Here is a 15166-nt window from a genome sequence, read left to right on the forward strand (position 1 = left end):
CCTGCCTCTCCTGTTCCACCCAGCAATCCGACGATGAGTGCGTCCTTGACCTTGACCTGATCACCGACCTCGTGCTGCAGATCGATGCCCACGGAGAGCCAGGTGGGTCCTGCCTTGCCCTGAGCTCTTCCTTCTGCTGGGAGGAGAGAAAGGGAACCCCTCCAGAGCCTTTGCAGAGACCCCACTGTGCTGAGACACTCGTGTAAGGCCTCCTTGAATTCCTGCTCGCCCAAGTGGTCTCGAGCCGTGTGGCACCAACATTCTGAGTCTTTAGCTAAGATAGGGTTGGACTCCTCAGTGTCCTGAGCAGTTGTTCCAGGACCTGCCTGTGCTCCAGCACTGGCAGCCTTGTGCTGCACAGTTACCTTTTCTATTGGAGCACCATCCCTGTCAATATCCTTGCCTGGAAGGTGAAGTGTTTGGGGAGAAGGCACGACTCTCGAGTGACTTCCAAGACATTTAAGTGTTTCAAAGCTCGTGGGTATTCACTGTCAAACTCCAGGTAGCCTGGTTGCTTTCTGCCCTGGAAATGTGTGACTCCAGCTGGGGAAAAGCACTTGCATTTCGAGGCTGTGTGTTCTTAACTCCTGGTGTGTTCCAGGTGGGATCCTGTGCTTCCTCCCTGGCTGGCAGGAGATCAAAGGGGTGCAGCAGCGGCTGCTGGAGATGCTGGGCTCACAGAACAGCCGCTACCTCGTCTTGCCAGGTGAGAGGGCAGGGCCAGCCCCTTCTTGCCAGCATCCAGGAGAACCTGGCACATTTGTCTTGATGTGCCCCTTCAGCTTTGCTCTGGTACAGAGCTGGTGAGCTTTGATGTCCCAGCTGTGTAATGGTGTGTGGTAAGTGTGAGTAACTCCTCCTAGCAGAGGCTGAGTAACTCCTGTGTGTGATCAAAGACAGTGGCTTCCCATTTGCCTCCAGCAGTTTGGAATTAGGCAAGGGGAAGGCAGCTCAGTTCTGCACTGCTATAGCAGCACGCTGAGCCTGCACAGAAAAGATCTCAGGACGTGTTCTGTGTGATGCAGGTGGACTCTGGAGCTCAGCTTTGATCAGTGAATTTAACATTCCTTGCCCCAGGAGGAAATTCACAGCAAAAGCCAGTTTTGCTCTGCAAAGCTGTTAAGGGTTTTGGCATTTTTTGTTTGTTTTTTAGCAACTCTGCCTATTCAGTGTCAAACCAGGTGAGGCAGGGGCAGAGCTTTGAGTAGCTGGGCTGTTAATAAGTACAGGGGTGGTTTGGTGGAAAGTGCCTTCTCTCCTCTGCCAGGAATTCCTGGAACACCAGGAATTGGTGCTGAGCTGTGGCAGGGCAAAGCTGGGATACAGGACAGCCACTGAGAAGCACTCCTGACAGAGTGGACCCTGTGGCAGTGAGAATTCCTGTTCCCCTGTCCCAAGGGAGTCTTGAGGAGAGGCAGCTGGACTGTGGGAGGGAGTGCCATTTCTGCCAGGGATATTCCTGGGGTGCCACCAGGCTTTGGGACAGCAATTGAACAGAGCTCCTGCTGCTGCTGAGCCACAGGTTGAAACAACTGAATGGAGGCCTTCCCAAACGACTTGTGGAATATTTTTTCCTGGGGTCTGGGTGGCAGGGACCTGCTGGCTGTGACCATGGCAGCTGGTGTCCCCATTTCTGCCCCATTTCCAGAAGCAGGAGGTGACAGTACAAGAAGCTCAGCTGAGCAGGTCTGACTCTGGTTTGCTTTCCCAGTGCACTCCAACATCCCCATGATGGACCAGCAGAACATCTTCCAGAGGCCTCCACCGGGTGTCAGGAAGATCGTCCTGGCCACCAACATCGCGGAGACCTCCATCACCATCAATGACATCGTGCACGTGGTGGACAGTGGCACGCACAAGGAGGAGCGCTACGACCTCAAGACCAAGGTACTGCTGCCTCTGACCCCTTTGGGACACTCTGGAGCTGTGGTCACAGGAGCGTGTGAGGTGCCATTAATGGGGTGATGGAGCTGCTTCCCATTTGGCCCCTGGGGCACAGGCATTGTGTTGTTTGGGGAGAGTGTTGGACTCCTCATCATTGTGTGCTGTGTCCAAGCTCTGGGCCAGGCGCCCCATCAAATTTTGGGTTTTTTCAAACAAATTTAAGGCAAATCCTTCTCCCTTCCCAGCTCTGTTTCACCATAGAGCACTGGCAGCTTTTTTTTTTGCATTCAGCCTTTATCTATGATTTCATCAAAAACCTTTTGCTGGCCCTCACAGGACAGCCCTGACCTGTTAGATCCTGCTCTTATTTCCAGCTCTCCTGGCCTAATCCCTGTTCCTTAGCTTTCTGAGGGGGATCTGCTGCCCCCAGGCCTGTTCTTGGCAGTGCTGGGCACTGAGCCTGGGAAGGCTCTTGTTTTTCTTGTTTCACCTTTGCAACAAAGTGAAGACAACTGTGCTGCTGTTGGGAAAAGGAATTCTGACAACATCCTTCTGCCCCTGTACTGGAACATCATCTCCCAGGGCCAGGTGGCCATTCACACCTTGGAGCAGTTCTGGTTTAAACCTAACACTGTGGTATTTGCCCAGTTTTATCCCAGTTCACAATGCTGACCCCGAGGCAGGGCTGGGATGGGGTCTGGGACAGGTGTCCAGCAGGTGGCATCTGGGTCCCATCCACGCAGCCCCGGAGCTGCTGCTGGACAAGAGATGGGCACTGCAAGAGGCAGGAGAGTGGGAAAGGCTTCCCTGGCCCTTTGGGACCATTCCTCTGTCATGAGAGTCTGAGTTGTGGCTGGGTGGAAAGATTGCAAAGGAAGGGGCTTTGGATATGGGCCTGGAGTGACAGGACAAGAGGGAATGACTTCCACTGCCAGAGGGCAGGGTTAGATGGGATACAGGGAAGAAGGAATTCCTGGCTGAGAGGGTGGGGAGGGGCTGGAATGGATTTTCCAGAGAAGCTGTGGCTGCCCCTGGATCCCTGGAAGAATCCCAGACTAGCTTGGACACGGGGGCTTGAAGCACTGGATGGGATTTAAGGTCTCTTCCAGCCCAAACCAGTGTGGGATTCCATGGTTTGAGCAGGATCCCAGTCTGGGATTCCATGGTTTGAGCAGGAAGGATCCCTGTCTGGGATCGCATGGTTTGAGCAGAGCTGTGGCAACTCTCACCTTGCTGTGTCCCCACAGGTGTCCTGCCTGGAGACCGTGTGGGTGTCCAAGTCCAACGTGGTGCAGCGGCGCGGGCGCGCCGGGCGCTGCCAGTCGGGCTTTGCCTACCACCTGTTCCCGCGCAGCCGCCTGGACAAGATGCCCACGTACCAGGTGCCCGAGATCCTGCGCACGCCCCTGGAGAACCTGGTGGTGCAGGCCAAGATCCACATGCCAGAGAAAACGGTGAGCATGGCGCTGAGCGGGGTTCCCTGAGCCCCGGGGATGAGCAGGAGCAGCGCAGAGTGCTGCTTGTCCGAGTTCTTGCTTTGCTGAACGTGATGCTGTCTAGGGAAGTTCAGCTAGGAAATGTGTAGATCCCTGACGTGACAGAGTGTGTCTGGGAGCTTGACAGAATGGAGAGGGCTTGAGCTCATACCCCTAGAGGCAAACAGAGAGGGAATTGTGCTGCAGGCTGGGTTCCTGGGGGCTCTCACACCCGTATGGCAAGCGTGCTCACTTTTTCCTTTTTCCCTTTCCCCTTCCCCTGCTGTGCTGCAGGCAGTTGAATTTCTCTCCAAAGCTCTGGACAGCCCTGACATCAAAGCTGTGGATGAAGCCGTGATCTTGCTGCAGGAGATCGGTGAGTTAATTCTCTGTCCTGCAAACATGTTTGTTCTCTCTACGTGGGAAGTGGGAGTTGGTACAGGCTGCTGTGGGGCACACTGGGCAGGATTGTCCCTGGATGGGGATAGCAGTTCATAGTGACTTTCCCGAACCACAAATGCCTTATGCTGTTTTATTTCCCACACTGCTTTGCTTAAAAATCGATGATAACTTTCCAAAGTTAAAACAATTCAGGGGAGGCAACAGAAAGAACGGAAGCCGTGATCTGGAGTTCAGAGGTTGGTGACTCAAGGAAAAGAAGTGGTTATCTGGAATTTAGGGCTGAGCCTTGCTGATGGTCCTGTGGCTGTGACAGCTGTTTCTTTGTCCAAAGCTCAGTTAGACCTGGGGGGTTCTGGGGCTTATTGCAGGCCCCTGTCCATGTGCCTCTTCTGGAGGTCACCCCACATCTTCCCAGCCCTGGCAGTTCTCAGATCCCCTGCTTTGGCTGCTGTGTTGGGAGCTGACGGATGTGCCACACGGGTGGCTCTCCTGCAGGAGTGCTGGACCAGCGGGAAGCCCTGACCACTCTGGGCAAACGCCTGGCCCAGATCTCCACGGACCCTCGGCTGGCCAAGGCCATTGTCCTGGCCTCCATCTACCGCTGCCTGCACCCTCTGCTGGTGATCGTGTCGTGCCTGACGCGGGACCCCTTCAGCAGCAGCCTGCAGAACCGCGCCGAGGTGGACAAGGTGAGGAGCGGGGCTGGGGGCACGGCTGGGCAGCGGGGCTGGGGGCTGCCCGTGGCTCACGTGTGTCCCTGCGCCAGGCCAAGGCCGTGCTGAGCCGGGAGAGCGGCAGTGACCACCTGGCCTTCGTGCGGGCGGTGGCGGGCTGGGAGGAGGTGCTGCGGCGCAGGGACAGCCGTGCCAGGGACAACTACCTGCAGGACTACTACCTGTACGGGCCCAGCCTGCGCTTCATCAACGGTGAGTCCCGGGCCATCCTGCCCCTCCCTGGCCCCAGGCGGTGCTGCACACCGGGGGGGGGGGGGGGGGGCACAAATGGGCTGGGCTGGGCTGGGCTGGGTCTGCAGGGCAGGGTCTGGCTTTGGCCCTGGACGGGTCTTCTGTCCCAGCCCGGGCTGGTACTGCCCTGCTCAAGTGACTCATTCCGTGGGGGGAAGGAGAGGATGATTCTCATCCCTGGGGCTGTCTCCTCCTTCCAGGCCTTGTCAAGCAGTTCTCCGAGAACCTCTACGAAGCCTTCCTGGTGTCGTCCCCGTCTGACTGTACCATGCCCTCGTCTGTGTGTAACCAATACAGCGAGGAGGAGGAACTGGTGAAGGGTGTCCTCATGGCCGGGCTCTACCCCAACCTCATCCAGGTACTGGCACTTCCATTGCTCTCTGGGGATGGCTGTCACAGCAGGTGGCACCAGGAAGTGCTGAGTTGCCAGAGAAGCTTCTGCTCTCTTGGGAGTGAGTGTCCAAGCCAGATGTCCTGCCCTGGGCTCCAGTGCTGTCCCTGATCCCCATTCATGAGGAGTGACACCCCAGCTTGTGTGGGTCCATGCTTAGGTTCTCATCACTTGGTTTGGGGAGCCATTGAAGCGGCATTTTTCTCCTCTTTGCTGCCTGAGGTGACATCTTCCTCCTGTTGTCTGCGGTGACACTGGGTGACTGCCAGGTGTGGTCACCCCTGGAGCACTCCACTAACCCATGGAGCTGCTGGGAGTGGAGGGACATCATCCCTCTGCCCCTGTCAGAGGCGTGGCTGTGGCTGTCAAGCTGCTGCCGGTGCAGCTGTGTGACAGTCCCCTCCCCTGGCAGGTGAGACAAGGCAAGGTGACGCGCCAGGGCAAGTTCAAGCCCAACAGTTACGCGTACCGGACCAAGGCCGGCACCGTGCTGCTGCACAAGTCCACCATCAACAGGTGGGTGATGGGGATAGTGGGTCCCACGGGGCAGGGCCTGTGCAGGCCCAGCTGGGCTGACAGGGCTGCTCCTGCAGGGAGGCGTCCAAGCTCTACAGCCGCTGGCTCACCTACTTCATGGCCGTCAAGTCCAACGGCGGCGTCTTCGTGCGCGACTCGTCCCAGGTGCACCCGCTGGCCGTGCTGCTCATGACTGACACCGACATCCACGTGCGGGGTGAGTGCTCTGGCTGCTCCCTGCCCCACCTCCTGCTTCCCAAGGTTCCTGGGCTGGGCACGCCCTGCCTATGGAGGTGATGGTTTGTGAGCTGTTCCCTCTGCAGGGAGACAAAAGGCAGCCCTGGCAGGCTGAGCCTTAGGGCTGCGCCTGATCATCCTGGGAGAAGGAGCTGAGCTGGCAGGATCCCACTTGTCCCTGGGGATAAGCGCCCTGAAGGGATGTCCCTTCAGTCTGTGGGGTTTTGGCAGTGCTGCAGTCGCTCTCTGGCCCGTGAGCTCAGCAGGGCTATGCTATCAGTCACCTCCCCTGGGAAACTGGGAGGACCCCAGTGCCTGCTCAGAGCTGCCTGGCTTCTGTGGGAGCTGTTGGCTCAGTTGAGTCCCAGGGGTGGGGAGGAGCTGCCTCGGGGGCAGTGGAGCAGCCCCGGAGCCCCGTTCCCTGCTGACACGCTGTCCCTCCCCGCAAGATGACGGCTGGCGAGCGACGGTGTCCCTGACGGACAGCGACCTGCTGGTGCTGGAGGGGGACTCCTACACCATCCGCCTGCTGCGCGACTTCCGCGTGTCCCTGTCCAAGATGGTGGAGACGTGCCTGTGCTACGAGATGGCCGCGATCCCTGGGGACCTGCACCACCAGCACAGCCAACTGCTCGACATCCTGGTGGATCTGCTCAAGGGCCCTCCCGGCAGCTTCGGCTCGTAGGCGGAGCCGCAGCCTCGTGTGGGGACTTGTAATTTGTATAAAGATGTTCACAAATGTTTATTTAAATAAAGTTCTATTTATCCCTTGTGAAGTCATCTCTCTCCATCCTAGAAGATTAATGTTGTCTGAATCTCCTGCTGTCGGCTCCGTGCATGGTCACCACGTGGGAAGAGCAGCGCAGTCCCGCCGGGAATGGACTGGGAGTGCCGACGGACCCCGTGGACACCCGCCCGCCTCCTGCGCCCATCCCAGCGCCAGTCCCTGCCCTGGCCACAAGGACACGGCTGCTGCTGCTGCTGCTGCTGCTGCTGCGGGCCCTCCTCTGCCCCCTCCCCACGGGGCCGGGCTGGAGCCACCCCGGGGCTAGAGCTGCTCCGGGCTCAAGAGGAGGACAGATGTCCCGGCTGTGCCAGGATTGTGGATCCAGCAGCTCTGGCAGGAAGGGGATTGCTGATCGTTGTCTCTCCGCTCTCCACATGGAGGAGTTCCCCGAAAGCAGCGGATGGAGAGGAATTCCCCGCGGGATCCGAGGGGCCCTGCCAGCCCCAGCACAGTCGTGGCGTCTGAGTGTGAGATGTGACTCGTCCTTCCCAACCTGCCTGTACTTCTTGTCCTCTTGCGTTGTTCCTATGGTTTTTTTTTAAAAAATTCCCGTTCTCCCTATGTGGAGGAGGCCGGATCCCTGTCCCTTGTGCAACACAGGACGTGATTGTAGCTGCCAGGCTGCCTGTGAGCGCCGCTCCTGCGGGAAGCCAGGAGCAGAGGCACAAAACCCTTTGTTTTCTATGAACGGGGACCATATTTCTGTGGAAGGAGGATTGCGACAGGCACAGCACTCACTGAGGAATCTGGAGTTTAATCCCAGCTTTGCCTTGGATTCTCTGTCCGAAGAAGACAGTGACCTACCTCACAGGGCTGTTGTGAGGGTCGGGGTTTGTAACGGGAGCCCTCGGGCCCAGGGCTGTGCCCCCTGAGGCCTGGGCTCCTTTCTTTTTATTCCCATTTCTTACGCTTTGTACCTGCAGCCGGGAATGGGAGCGAGGCCGTTTCCATGGCCCCCGGGGCCACCCTTTGGTTCTCCCAGTTCTACCATTTAAGTTCCTGCTCATGGGCTTTAAGGCGCCGTGGCTGTGCCAGCACAAGGCCCGGGGGGCTCTTCCAAGGCTCTGCTCCCTGGCCGTGGGGACGGAGCCCATGGAGTCCTGCAGCCTGGGGTCACTCCAAACTGCTCATCTTCATTTCACTTGCTTGAGGTTGTCACTATTATTTGACCAGTGTTTGTTTCTTTTGGCCTGTATAATGGGCAGTATGGTTTTCCCTTCCAGCAGGTTTAAAGAAAAAAAGACAAAAAAAAGACAAAAAAAAAAAAAAGACTAAGCTATTGTCTAAATGGTTCCGAACTAGTGTGATATTGGGATACTTCCGTGGCTGTTATGTGATACTGGATCTTTTTACAACATAGATTAAAGACAATAAAAAGGGATAGAGTAGGAACTGCCTCTGTCCTCTTCCTTCTTTTTTACACACACCCCCCCCGGCCCCCCCCCCCCCCCCCCCCAGAAAGTTTGGAATTTTGTGCCTTTCCCTGGGTAAGAAAGAGCAACAGCTGCTTCTGTTCTGGGAGAGGAGCAGAGCTGCCCTGGGGCTGTAGGAGAGTGAGGGGCTGCAAGGCCATGCTCTGACCCCGAGGGGACAGTGGCTGTGGGGACAGGGGCTGGCACTGAGGGGAGATGTGTCCTGGTGCTGCTGGTGCTCAGAGAAACCAGCCCAGCATGAGGAACCCAACCCAGTGTCCCCAGTGCTGCCATGTCCCTGTCCGGGGGAACAGAGGGTCACTGGAGCTGGGGATGTTTCCACAGCAGCGCTCAGAGGAGCAGCTGCTCCAGGCACAGGGACCTGGAACTTGGCTCCCGGTCCTGTCTGGGGTCTCAGGTCAGGTCCAGGCCAGGCTGGGAAACCTTTCCTCTATCTGTGAGTGACCAGGGGCAGCTCCTGGGAGGTGCCGGTACCCTCTGGCTGTTCCAGCTGTTCCAGCTGTGCCATGGGCACCGAGGCTCCCACAGGGGCCCGTGTCAGCCCAAAGCCCCCTCCCCACTGAGCCCAGGCTTCAGGAGCAAAGCCAGGAACTTGTGGGAATTCTCTTGTGGCTGAAAACAGAGATGCCCAAATTCCTCCAGGCCCTGCCTTAGAGCTCTGCCAGCACCTCCTCAGGGCTGTGCCACCGCCCCCGCCCGGCCCCTCCCGCCCCACAGAGTCACACCAGCCCGAGGAAGAACATCTAGAAGCTTTATTTCAACCCTTTACAATAGTAAGAATCACAACATCAAGTCAGGAAATGTTGCTAAGGAGACGACGCTCGTACAGCCCCCGGGGAGGGGAGACAAAGGCAGAAGCAACCGATGGGTTCCCCCCGGAGCTGCCGTGTCACACCAAGCACTGACCTCCCCTCCCCAGCCCTCGCCTCCCCCAGCACGGCGCAGGGACAGCGGAGTCTCCCCCTCCTCGGGCACCCCCTGCAGAATAATCCTATGACACAAAATAATAATAACACGTCACATTGAGAGAACACGTCACGCGCTGCTCACGCCTCACAACAGCCCGGTGAGGTAAAATTGAATCCCCCCCACCTTTGCAGATGGGGAAACTGAGGCAGAGAGGTTGAGTGGCTTCCCGAGACCATGGAGGGAGCCAAGAGCCGGGATCACCCTTGGGGGCCCTGCACCCCCAGCCCGCTCCGGGACAGCGCTGCCGAGAGCACACGGGGCTGGGGATCCCTCGTGTGGGATCTCGGCCGGTGGGACCCGGCGAGGAGGGCGGGAGGCGAACGCGGCCGAGGCTGGAGCTCAGGCGGGAGAGAGGAGGGAGAGCTGGAGCCCCTCAGAGCTCTCAGAGCCCTCAGAGCCCTCAGAGCTTTCAGAGACCCTCAGAGACCTGAGAGACCCGAGAGACCCGAGAGACCCTCAGAGACCTCAGAGACCCTCAGAGCCCTCAGAGACCCTCAGAGCTCTCAGAGACCCTCAGAGACCTCAGAGCCCTCAGAGACCTCAGAGACCCTCAGAGCTCTCAGAGACCCTCAGAGCTCTCAGAGCCATTTCCATGCTGCTGCTGTTGCCCAGAGCCCCTCCCGCCCCACCTGCCAGCTCCTCGGGCCACCAGGCCCTGGGGGGACACTTCTCCCGAGCCCAGAGGCCACTGAGCCCCAGCCATGGCCGCCAGGCCTCACCAGGGACTCGGCCCTGCCCTCAGGAGAGCCCCGCGACCTCCAGGACGACATCAACACCAAGCTCCAAGAAAACAAGGAATTCTGCCTAAACACAAACACGCGAGGGTCCTGGGCCCCTCTCACACACCGACACTACGCGGGGACGGCGCGAGGGGCGGCGTAGAAAACTACATTCAGTTTGAGCCGGGAGCCGAGCAGGAGCCACACGCCGGGGCGGCCTCGAGCCCACAGACTCGGTTCCTTGTTCTTGTTTAACAGTAGAAAAAGCCCGAGGTTAACTGGAAATGCCACTGAAATGCCGGGAGGCCTGGAGGCAGCCCAGCCCCTCCAAAGCAGCGCTCGCCTGGGCTGAGCATCCTGCCCCGATGAGCCTGGCTTTGCTGAGCCGCCACAGCCCCTGCCCAGCCCAGAGTCCCCCAAAGCCAGGAGCCAGCTCGGGACAGGAACGTGTACATTCAACTTGCACCTCATTCCCAGCACAAGTCCCATCTCCCCCTGCATTTGCTGCCTCCAGCCCTCCACAGAGCCCTCACCCCCTTCCCCCAGCAGCGCTTAAGGTCTCAGCACTGCCCAGCTCTTCCCACCTCTCCAAACGGGAAACCAAAGCCATTCCCACCACACACGGCTGCTTCCCAGCTTAGCAGTATGTACAGCCGCTTCCTCAGAACAAAATTAAAAAAGAAATCCGTATTAAAACTGAAGCTGTCCTAGAAACACCACGGCAAACTAGAGTGTATCTGGATTTAGTTCATCGGCTAAACACAGGCACAACAAGTGTTAGAGAAGTGGCACAGAAGCACAGGCCGGGGGCTCAGCTGGGCTGGGGTTTGGGCAGGGAGAGCCTGGGCACCGCACACGGCCACCACTGCCCAGCCAGGGCCACCCAGCGCTCGGGAAATCGGGCAGTCGGAAAATCGAGAACGGGAGAACAGCAATACAGGGAGAAGGTGACGTCACTGTCCCCTCGCAGCGGGGCACGGATCCTTCGCTTTTTGCAAACTCAGAAGATAAAGTGCAATGTTGCCACTTGCCTTCCTCCTGCAGTCCCTGAAAAGGAACCCCCGGCTGCTTCCCTTCACCTGGGGCCTCTCCTGAGGTACCCAGGGAATCTCATCGTGGGGTACATCCACGGAATCTCATCCTGGGGGGAGTCCAGGGAATCTCATACAAGTGGATCCCAGGTAATCTCATCCCAGGGGATTCCAGGGACTCTCATCCCAGGGAATCTCATCCTGGGGCATCCCAGGACACCACAGGCCTGGGGTGCCCTAGGAAGAGCAGCAAGAGGAACGCGACATCTCAGCCTCCACCTCCTCTTTGGTCGCCCATGAAAATCTCTGGCTGCCGCCCATCAGCACAAACTCCGCTCCCGGTGCCCCTGCCCAGCCTGTGAGCCTGGAGCTCGGCTCCAGCCCAGGCCAAGGCCCCCCTGGCTGCTCACACGCCGGGAACCAGGCGGCTCCAGGCTCACCGTCCTGCAAGGGGCTCACCCTGCTCCTCACCTCTCCTTCACATTTCCCCTCAGTTCATTCAAGTGCTGGAAAACAATCAACCAAACCAAAGCCAAGGCTGCCAAGCGGAAGCTGGTGTGTAGAATTTAGCAGTAAAGAAAGAAGGAAGCGTCACGGGAGGGCAGTGATATATACCGGGACACAGGGAACGAGCGGGGCTCCGGGAATGGGGCCGGTCCCAGCGCTGGCTGCTCCAGGGAACACACAGGGAGGGCAGGGAGCCACCTTCCCGGCTGGGAATGTGGACAGCTGGGGAGGAGGAGGAGGAGGAGGAGGAGGAGGAGGAGGAGGAGGAGGAGGAGGAGGAGGAGGAGGAGGAGGAGGAGGAGGAGGAGGAGGAGGAGGAGGAGGAGGAGGAAGAGGAAGAGGAAGAGGAAGAGGAAGAGGAAGAGGAAGAGGAAGAGGAAGAGGAAGAGGAAGAGGAAGAGGAAGAGGAAGAGGAAGAGGAAGAGGAAGAGGAAGAGGAAGAGGAAGAGAAGCATCGGGAGCTCTGGGTATATATAACCGCCCCTTTCAGGTGCAAATCTGCATCGCTCGTTTAAATTTGTATTCAGATGATAAAGCACTTATGAAACTACCAGACGACTTTGATGCAAACTAGTACATTTTAATGCCATTTTATTAGAAACCATGCAAACTTTAATATAAAAAATACAAGTGCAATAAGAATCTTTGTGTGTAAATACAGATTCCGGGTTATCGTGTCGTTGTTGGCTTCCCAAAGAAATACTCCCACAAGCACGAGAAGCTGCAGGCTTCCCTCTGTCCCCTCCTGGAGCAGCCCCCCTTAGCACACGCCTGGTTCAGTTCTCTTTGCTCCCAGTGTTTTGTTATTCTGCTTGCTTTTTTTTTTCTTTTTTTTTTTTGCTTTAAATTAGTTTGACCACCCGAGAACACTTTTGTTTTAATTTATTTACATTTCATTTCTTTAGTGTCATCTGAAACGAGGAGCTCCAAGAGTGGTTAAAATCTCCTTCCCAGACAGAGCTGCACCTCCCTGGCACCATCCCTGCCCTGCTGCCCCGCCGAGGGCTCCGGGCTCAGCCCGGGATGAGCTCTGCCCTTCCCTGCTCCTGCTGCCTCCCTGCTCATCCCGGCGCTCGCTCGGGTCCCCCATCCAGCACCCCAAAATCCACGCACCCCCCGCACACCCCCACGGACCTGCTGCAGCCTCGCAACTGCTGAGCCCTCCTGCTCCCTCCAGCCTTGGAAAAACAGGAGAAACCCCAGGGCTGGGGAATAAATTAATCACCTTTGCAGAAGGCACCCCTGGGAGGGAGGGCTCTCGAGCATCAATTAACACATCTCGAGGTCAACACAGGCTCCACCTGAGTTCTCACAGCAAGTTCACCCTTTACACATTCCTGTGCCTTTCATTCCAGACATGGCTTAATCCCATGAACTCGCTCCATCGTTTTAAAATATTAAAAAAAAAAAAAAGAAAGAAACCAAACCCAAACAACAACAGAGAAGTTACAACGGCTGGATATGTCAGTAAGAAGCCAGCACGGCAGCAGCGGTTAAATGTCCCTACTCTCCTACGGGTCAGAAAAGAAGGAAAGAGAAAAGGAAACTTAGCACGGGCTCGAACACGATAAATCATCAACACTTTGTCACAAAGAATAAAAGGTTCAAGTCAACAGTTAAAACAGCCTAACGAGTGTGGAGAGGATTTATCAGCATCCCAAAGGCGGCAGAAACTGAAGCGGCGAGGAGGGAAGGGGTTAAAAAAAGAGACAGAAAGAAAGATCACAGCTTATCCCTGTTAACTCGGCCTGGCCTCAGCCCGAACCCGAACCCGAACCCGAACCCGAACCCGCAGGGTCTGCCCTGCCCCCGCCAGGACACCAACACCCAGAGTCCCCCCGGGCCAGCAGGACGGGCACGGGGAGCCAGGGCAGCCCCTGCCCGGCCTCGAGGGACCCCCGGCCCGCGGAACATCGTCCCCTTCCCACCGAGAGCCAGAGCCGGGTTAAGAGAGCCAAGCTGGGGTCCCCGGGGCTGGGGGGTCACAAGCCTTGCTGGGAGGGCGCCGGCGGTGACGGGGAGGCGACCGAGCCCAGGCTGTCGCTGGCCGAGGTGCTACGCCGGGGGCAGGTGCTGCTGGAAAGGGTGGGGGGTTTGGAGACGACGATTTCTGCTCCGTGGTCTGCTCGAGCCTCGGCCTCCGCACGGAACGGAACGTCAGCTTGTGAGACTCAATCTGCAGCGACACAAGGGCAGGGGACAAGGGGACACGGGGACAGGAGGAGACAAGGGACGGGAGGGGAATGGAAGACGATACCAGAATGTCATCATTAGATGCCTGGAAGATAAAAGGCGATTTTCCGAATTAAAAGAAAGGCACCACAACCCTGCGGAGGTCGCTGGCAGCGGTCGGGGGCTGCCGGGCTCCCTCCCCCCAGCACTTACTTGTTTCTTGGATGTGAGTGTCGAGGCTCTGCAGTTCCCTTTGCTCGGCGGTGCCCAGGGCAGCCAGGGCCGCTCCCACGCCGTTCTCCCGCAGCGCTCCCGGCTCCGGCCCCGCTCCGTTCTGGGCCGGCTCCGCGCCGCCCTCCGCCTGCAAGGACAGCAATGGCTCAGGGCAGGGTGACAGGGACCGGAGGGGATGGCAGGGGATGGGAAGGGATGGATGGCAGCGACAATCTCCGCTCCTGGGAGAGGGAATCCTGCCCAGTCCTGAGGGCTGTGACAGAGCCGGGGCTCTGGAGCTCCTCCGAGTGCCCTCGGGTCCTGGAGCTCAGAATCACAGCTGGGACAGCTGGCACGGAGGACAGGGAGTGCCAAGGACAAATCTCGGTGTTCTGGGGCTGAGGGCTGGCGTGGGGTCACTGCTGTGACACTGGATCGTGTCCTGGGGACACCCAGGACAGCTGCGGCTGTCCCTGGATTCCTGGCAGTGTCCCAGGCCAGGCTGGACTGGGTTTGGAGTAGCCCGGGACAGTGGGAGGTGTCCCTGCAATGGCAGGGGTGGCACTGGATGGTCCTTGAGGTCCCTTCCAGCGACTCCCTGAGCATCTCCCTGGGGTTGTGCCAGGTCCACATGTCCCTCAGGGGGGGAACGTCCCCTTCCCTGAGCACAGATGTCCCACTGCTCCAGGCAGACCTGGAACGTGCAGAGATGAGGTTGGGGACACTTTGTGTTCCCGTGGGAGAAGGGATGAATCAGCCACGAGAGCTGTGCTCTGCTCCCATCCCCACACAAGCAGGCTGAAGGACTGGGCTGCATGATCTCTTCCAGCTCAGGGTACTCCAAGATTCTGGAAATGCTCCCAAAGCTGCCAAGTGCTCTCTCCCAGCACAGAGCACGTGGATCTCAGCAGCCTTCCCTGGGGTGAAGGCCCCTGGCAGCCCTTCAGCTGGGTTCACAGCCTGGAGTGACCCCTGCTCTTAAGTCCCAGGAGGAAGGATGGGGATGGGCAATGCCATCCCTTGGGAATGCCCAGCAGGGTCAGGCACCCCGAGCTGGGTCCAGCTCTCTCCTTCCCAGCCTCACTCTCGGGCTCCAGCCTCAATGCTGGGTGCTCAGCAGAGGCCCAGAAGCAAGGAGGCCGTAACAGGCTGTGGTGGAGGAGCTGCACTTGAGGAACAGAGAAGGACAAGAACTGGATCAGAACCATTCCCTGGAGGTGCCAGACCCCTGCACTGACCTTGACAGCCCCTCCAGCTGGAGAGTGTCCCACGTTGTCCAGAGACCCCACTTTGGCCTGGGCCTTCTCCTTGAAGTTCAGCTTCTGGTTCTCAATTTTGATGTCTCCTCCCCCTGCAGGGACATGGAGCAGGGCTGAGTTTGGGGAAGGCCCCACAGTTCCACCCAGGTGTTCCCATCTCAGTCCTGCCCCAAAGCTGCTGGGGACCCTTCGGAGGAGGGACAGGA

At 58.2% G+C, this 15166-nt stretch overlaps 1 protein-coding gene across 4 annotated transcripts in view; it reads left to right on the top strand.

The window, feature by feature from the left end:
- The window catches only part of DHX30 (DExH-box helicase 30), a 29592-nt gene extending 22946 nt beyond the window's left edge, over window positions 1-6646 (top strand). For all 4 annotated transcript variants that reach the window (XM_062505470.1, XM_062505444.1, XM_062505461.1 and 1 more), the window contains 11 exons: window positions 24-102; window positions 602-706; window positions 1712-1887; window positions 3132-3338; window positions 3654-3735; window positions 4257-4450; window positions 4528-4687; window positions 4927-5084; window positions 5530-5633; window positions 5711-5850; window positions 6320-6646. In XM_062505470.1, coding sequence (XP_062361454.1) covers window positions 24-102; window positions 602-706; window positions 1712-1887; window positions 3132-3338; window positions 3654-3735; window positions 4257-4450; window positions 4528-4687; window positions 4927-5084; window positions 5530-5633; window positions 5711-5850; window positions 6320-6555 — 1641 coding nt within the window. In that variant the 3' untranslated portion in view covers window positions 6556-6646. The remainder of the gene's footprint in view (window positions 1-23; window positions 103-601; window positions 707-1711; window positions 1888-3131; window positions 3339-3653; window positions 3736-4256; window positions 4451-4527; window positions 4688-4926; window positions 5085-5529; window positions 5634-5710; window positions 5851-6319) is intronic.
- Window positions 6647-15166: the final 8520 nt, after the last annotated feature.

Source organism: Cinclus cinclus, chromosome 1 (genome assembly GCF_963662255.1).
Source record: "Cinclus cinclus chromosome 1, bCinCin1.1, whole genome shotgun sequence".
Classification (NCBI taxonomy): Eukaryota; Metazoa; Chordata; class Aves; order Passeriformes; family Cinclidae; genus Cinclus; species Cinclus cinclus.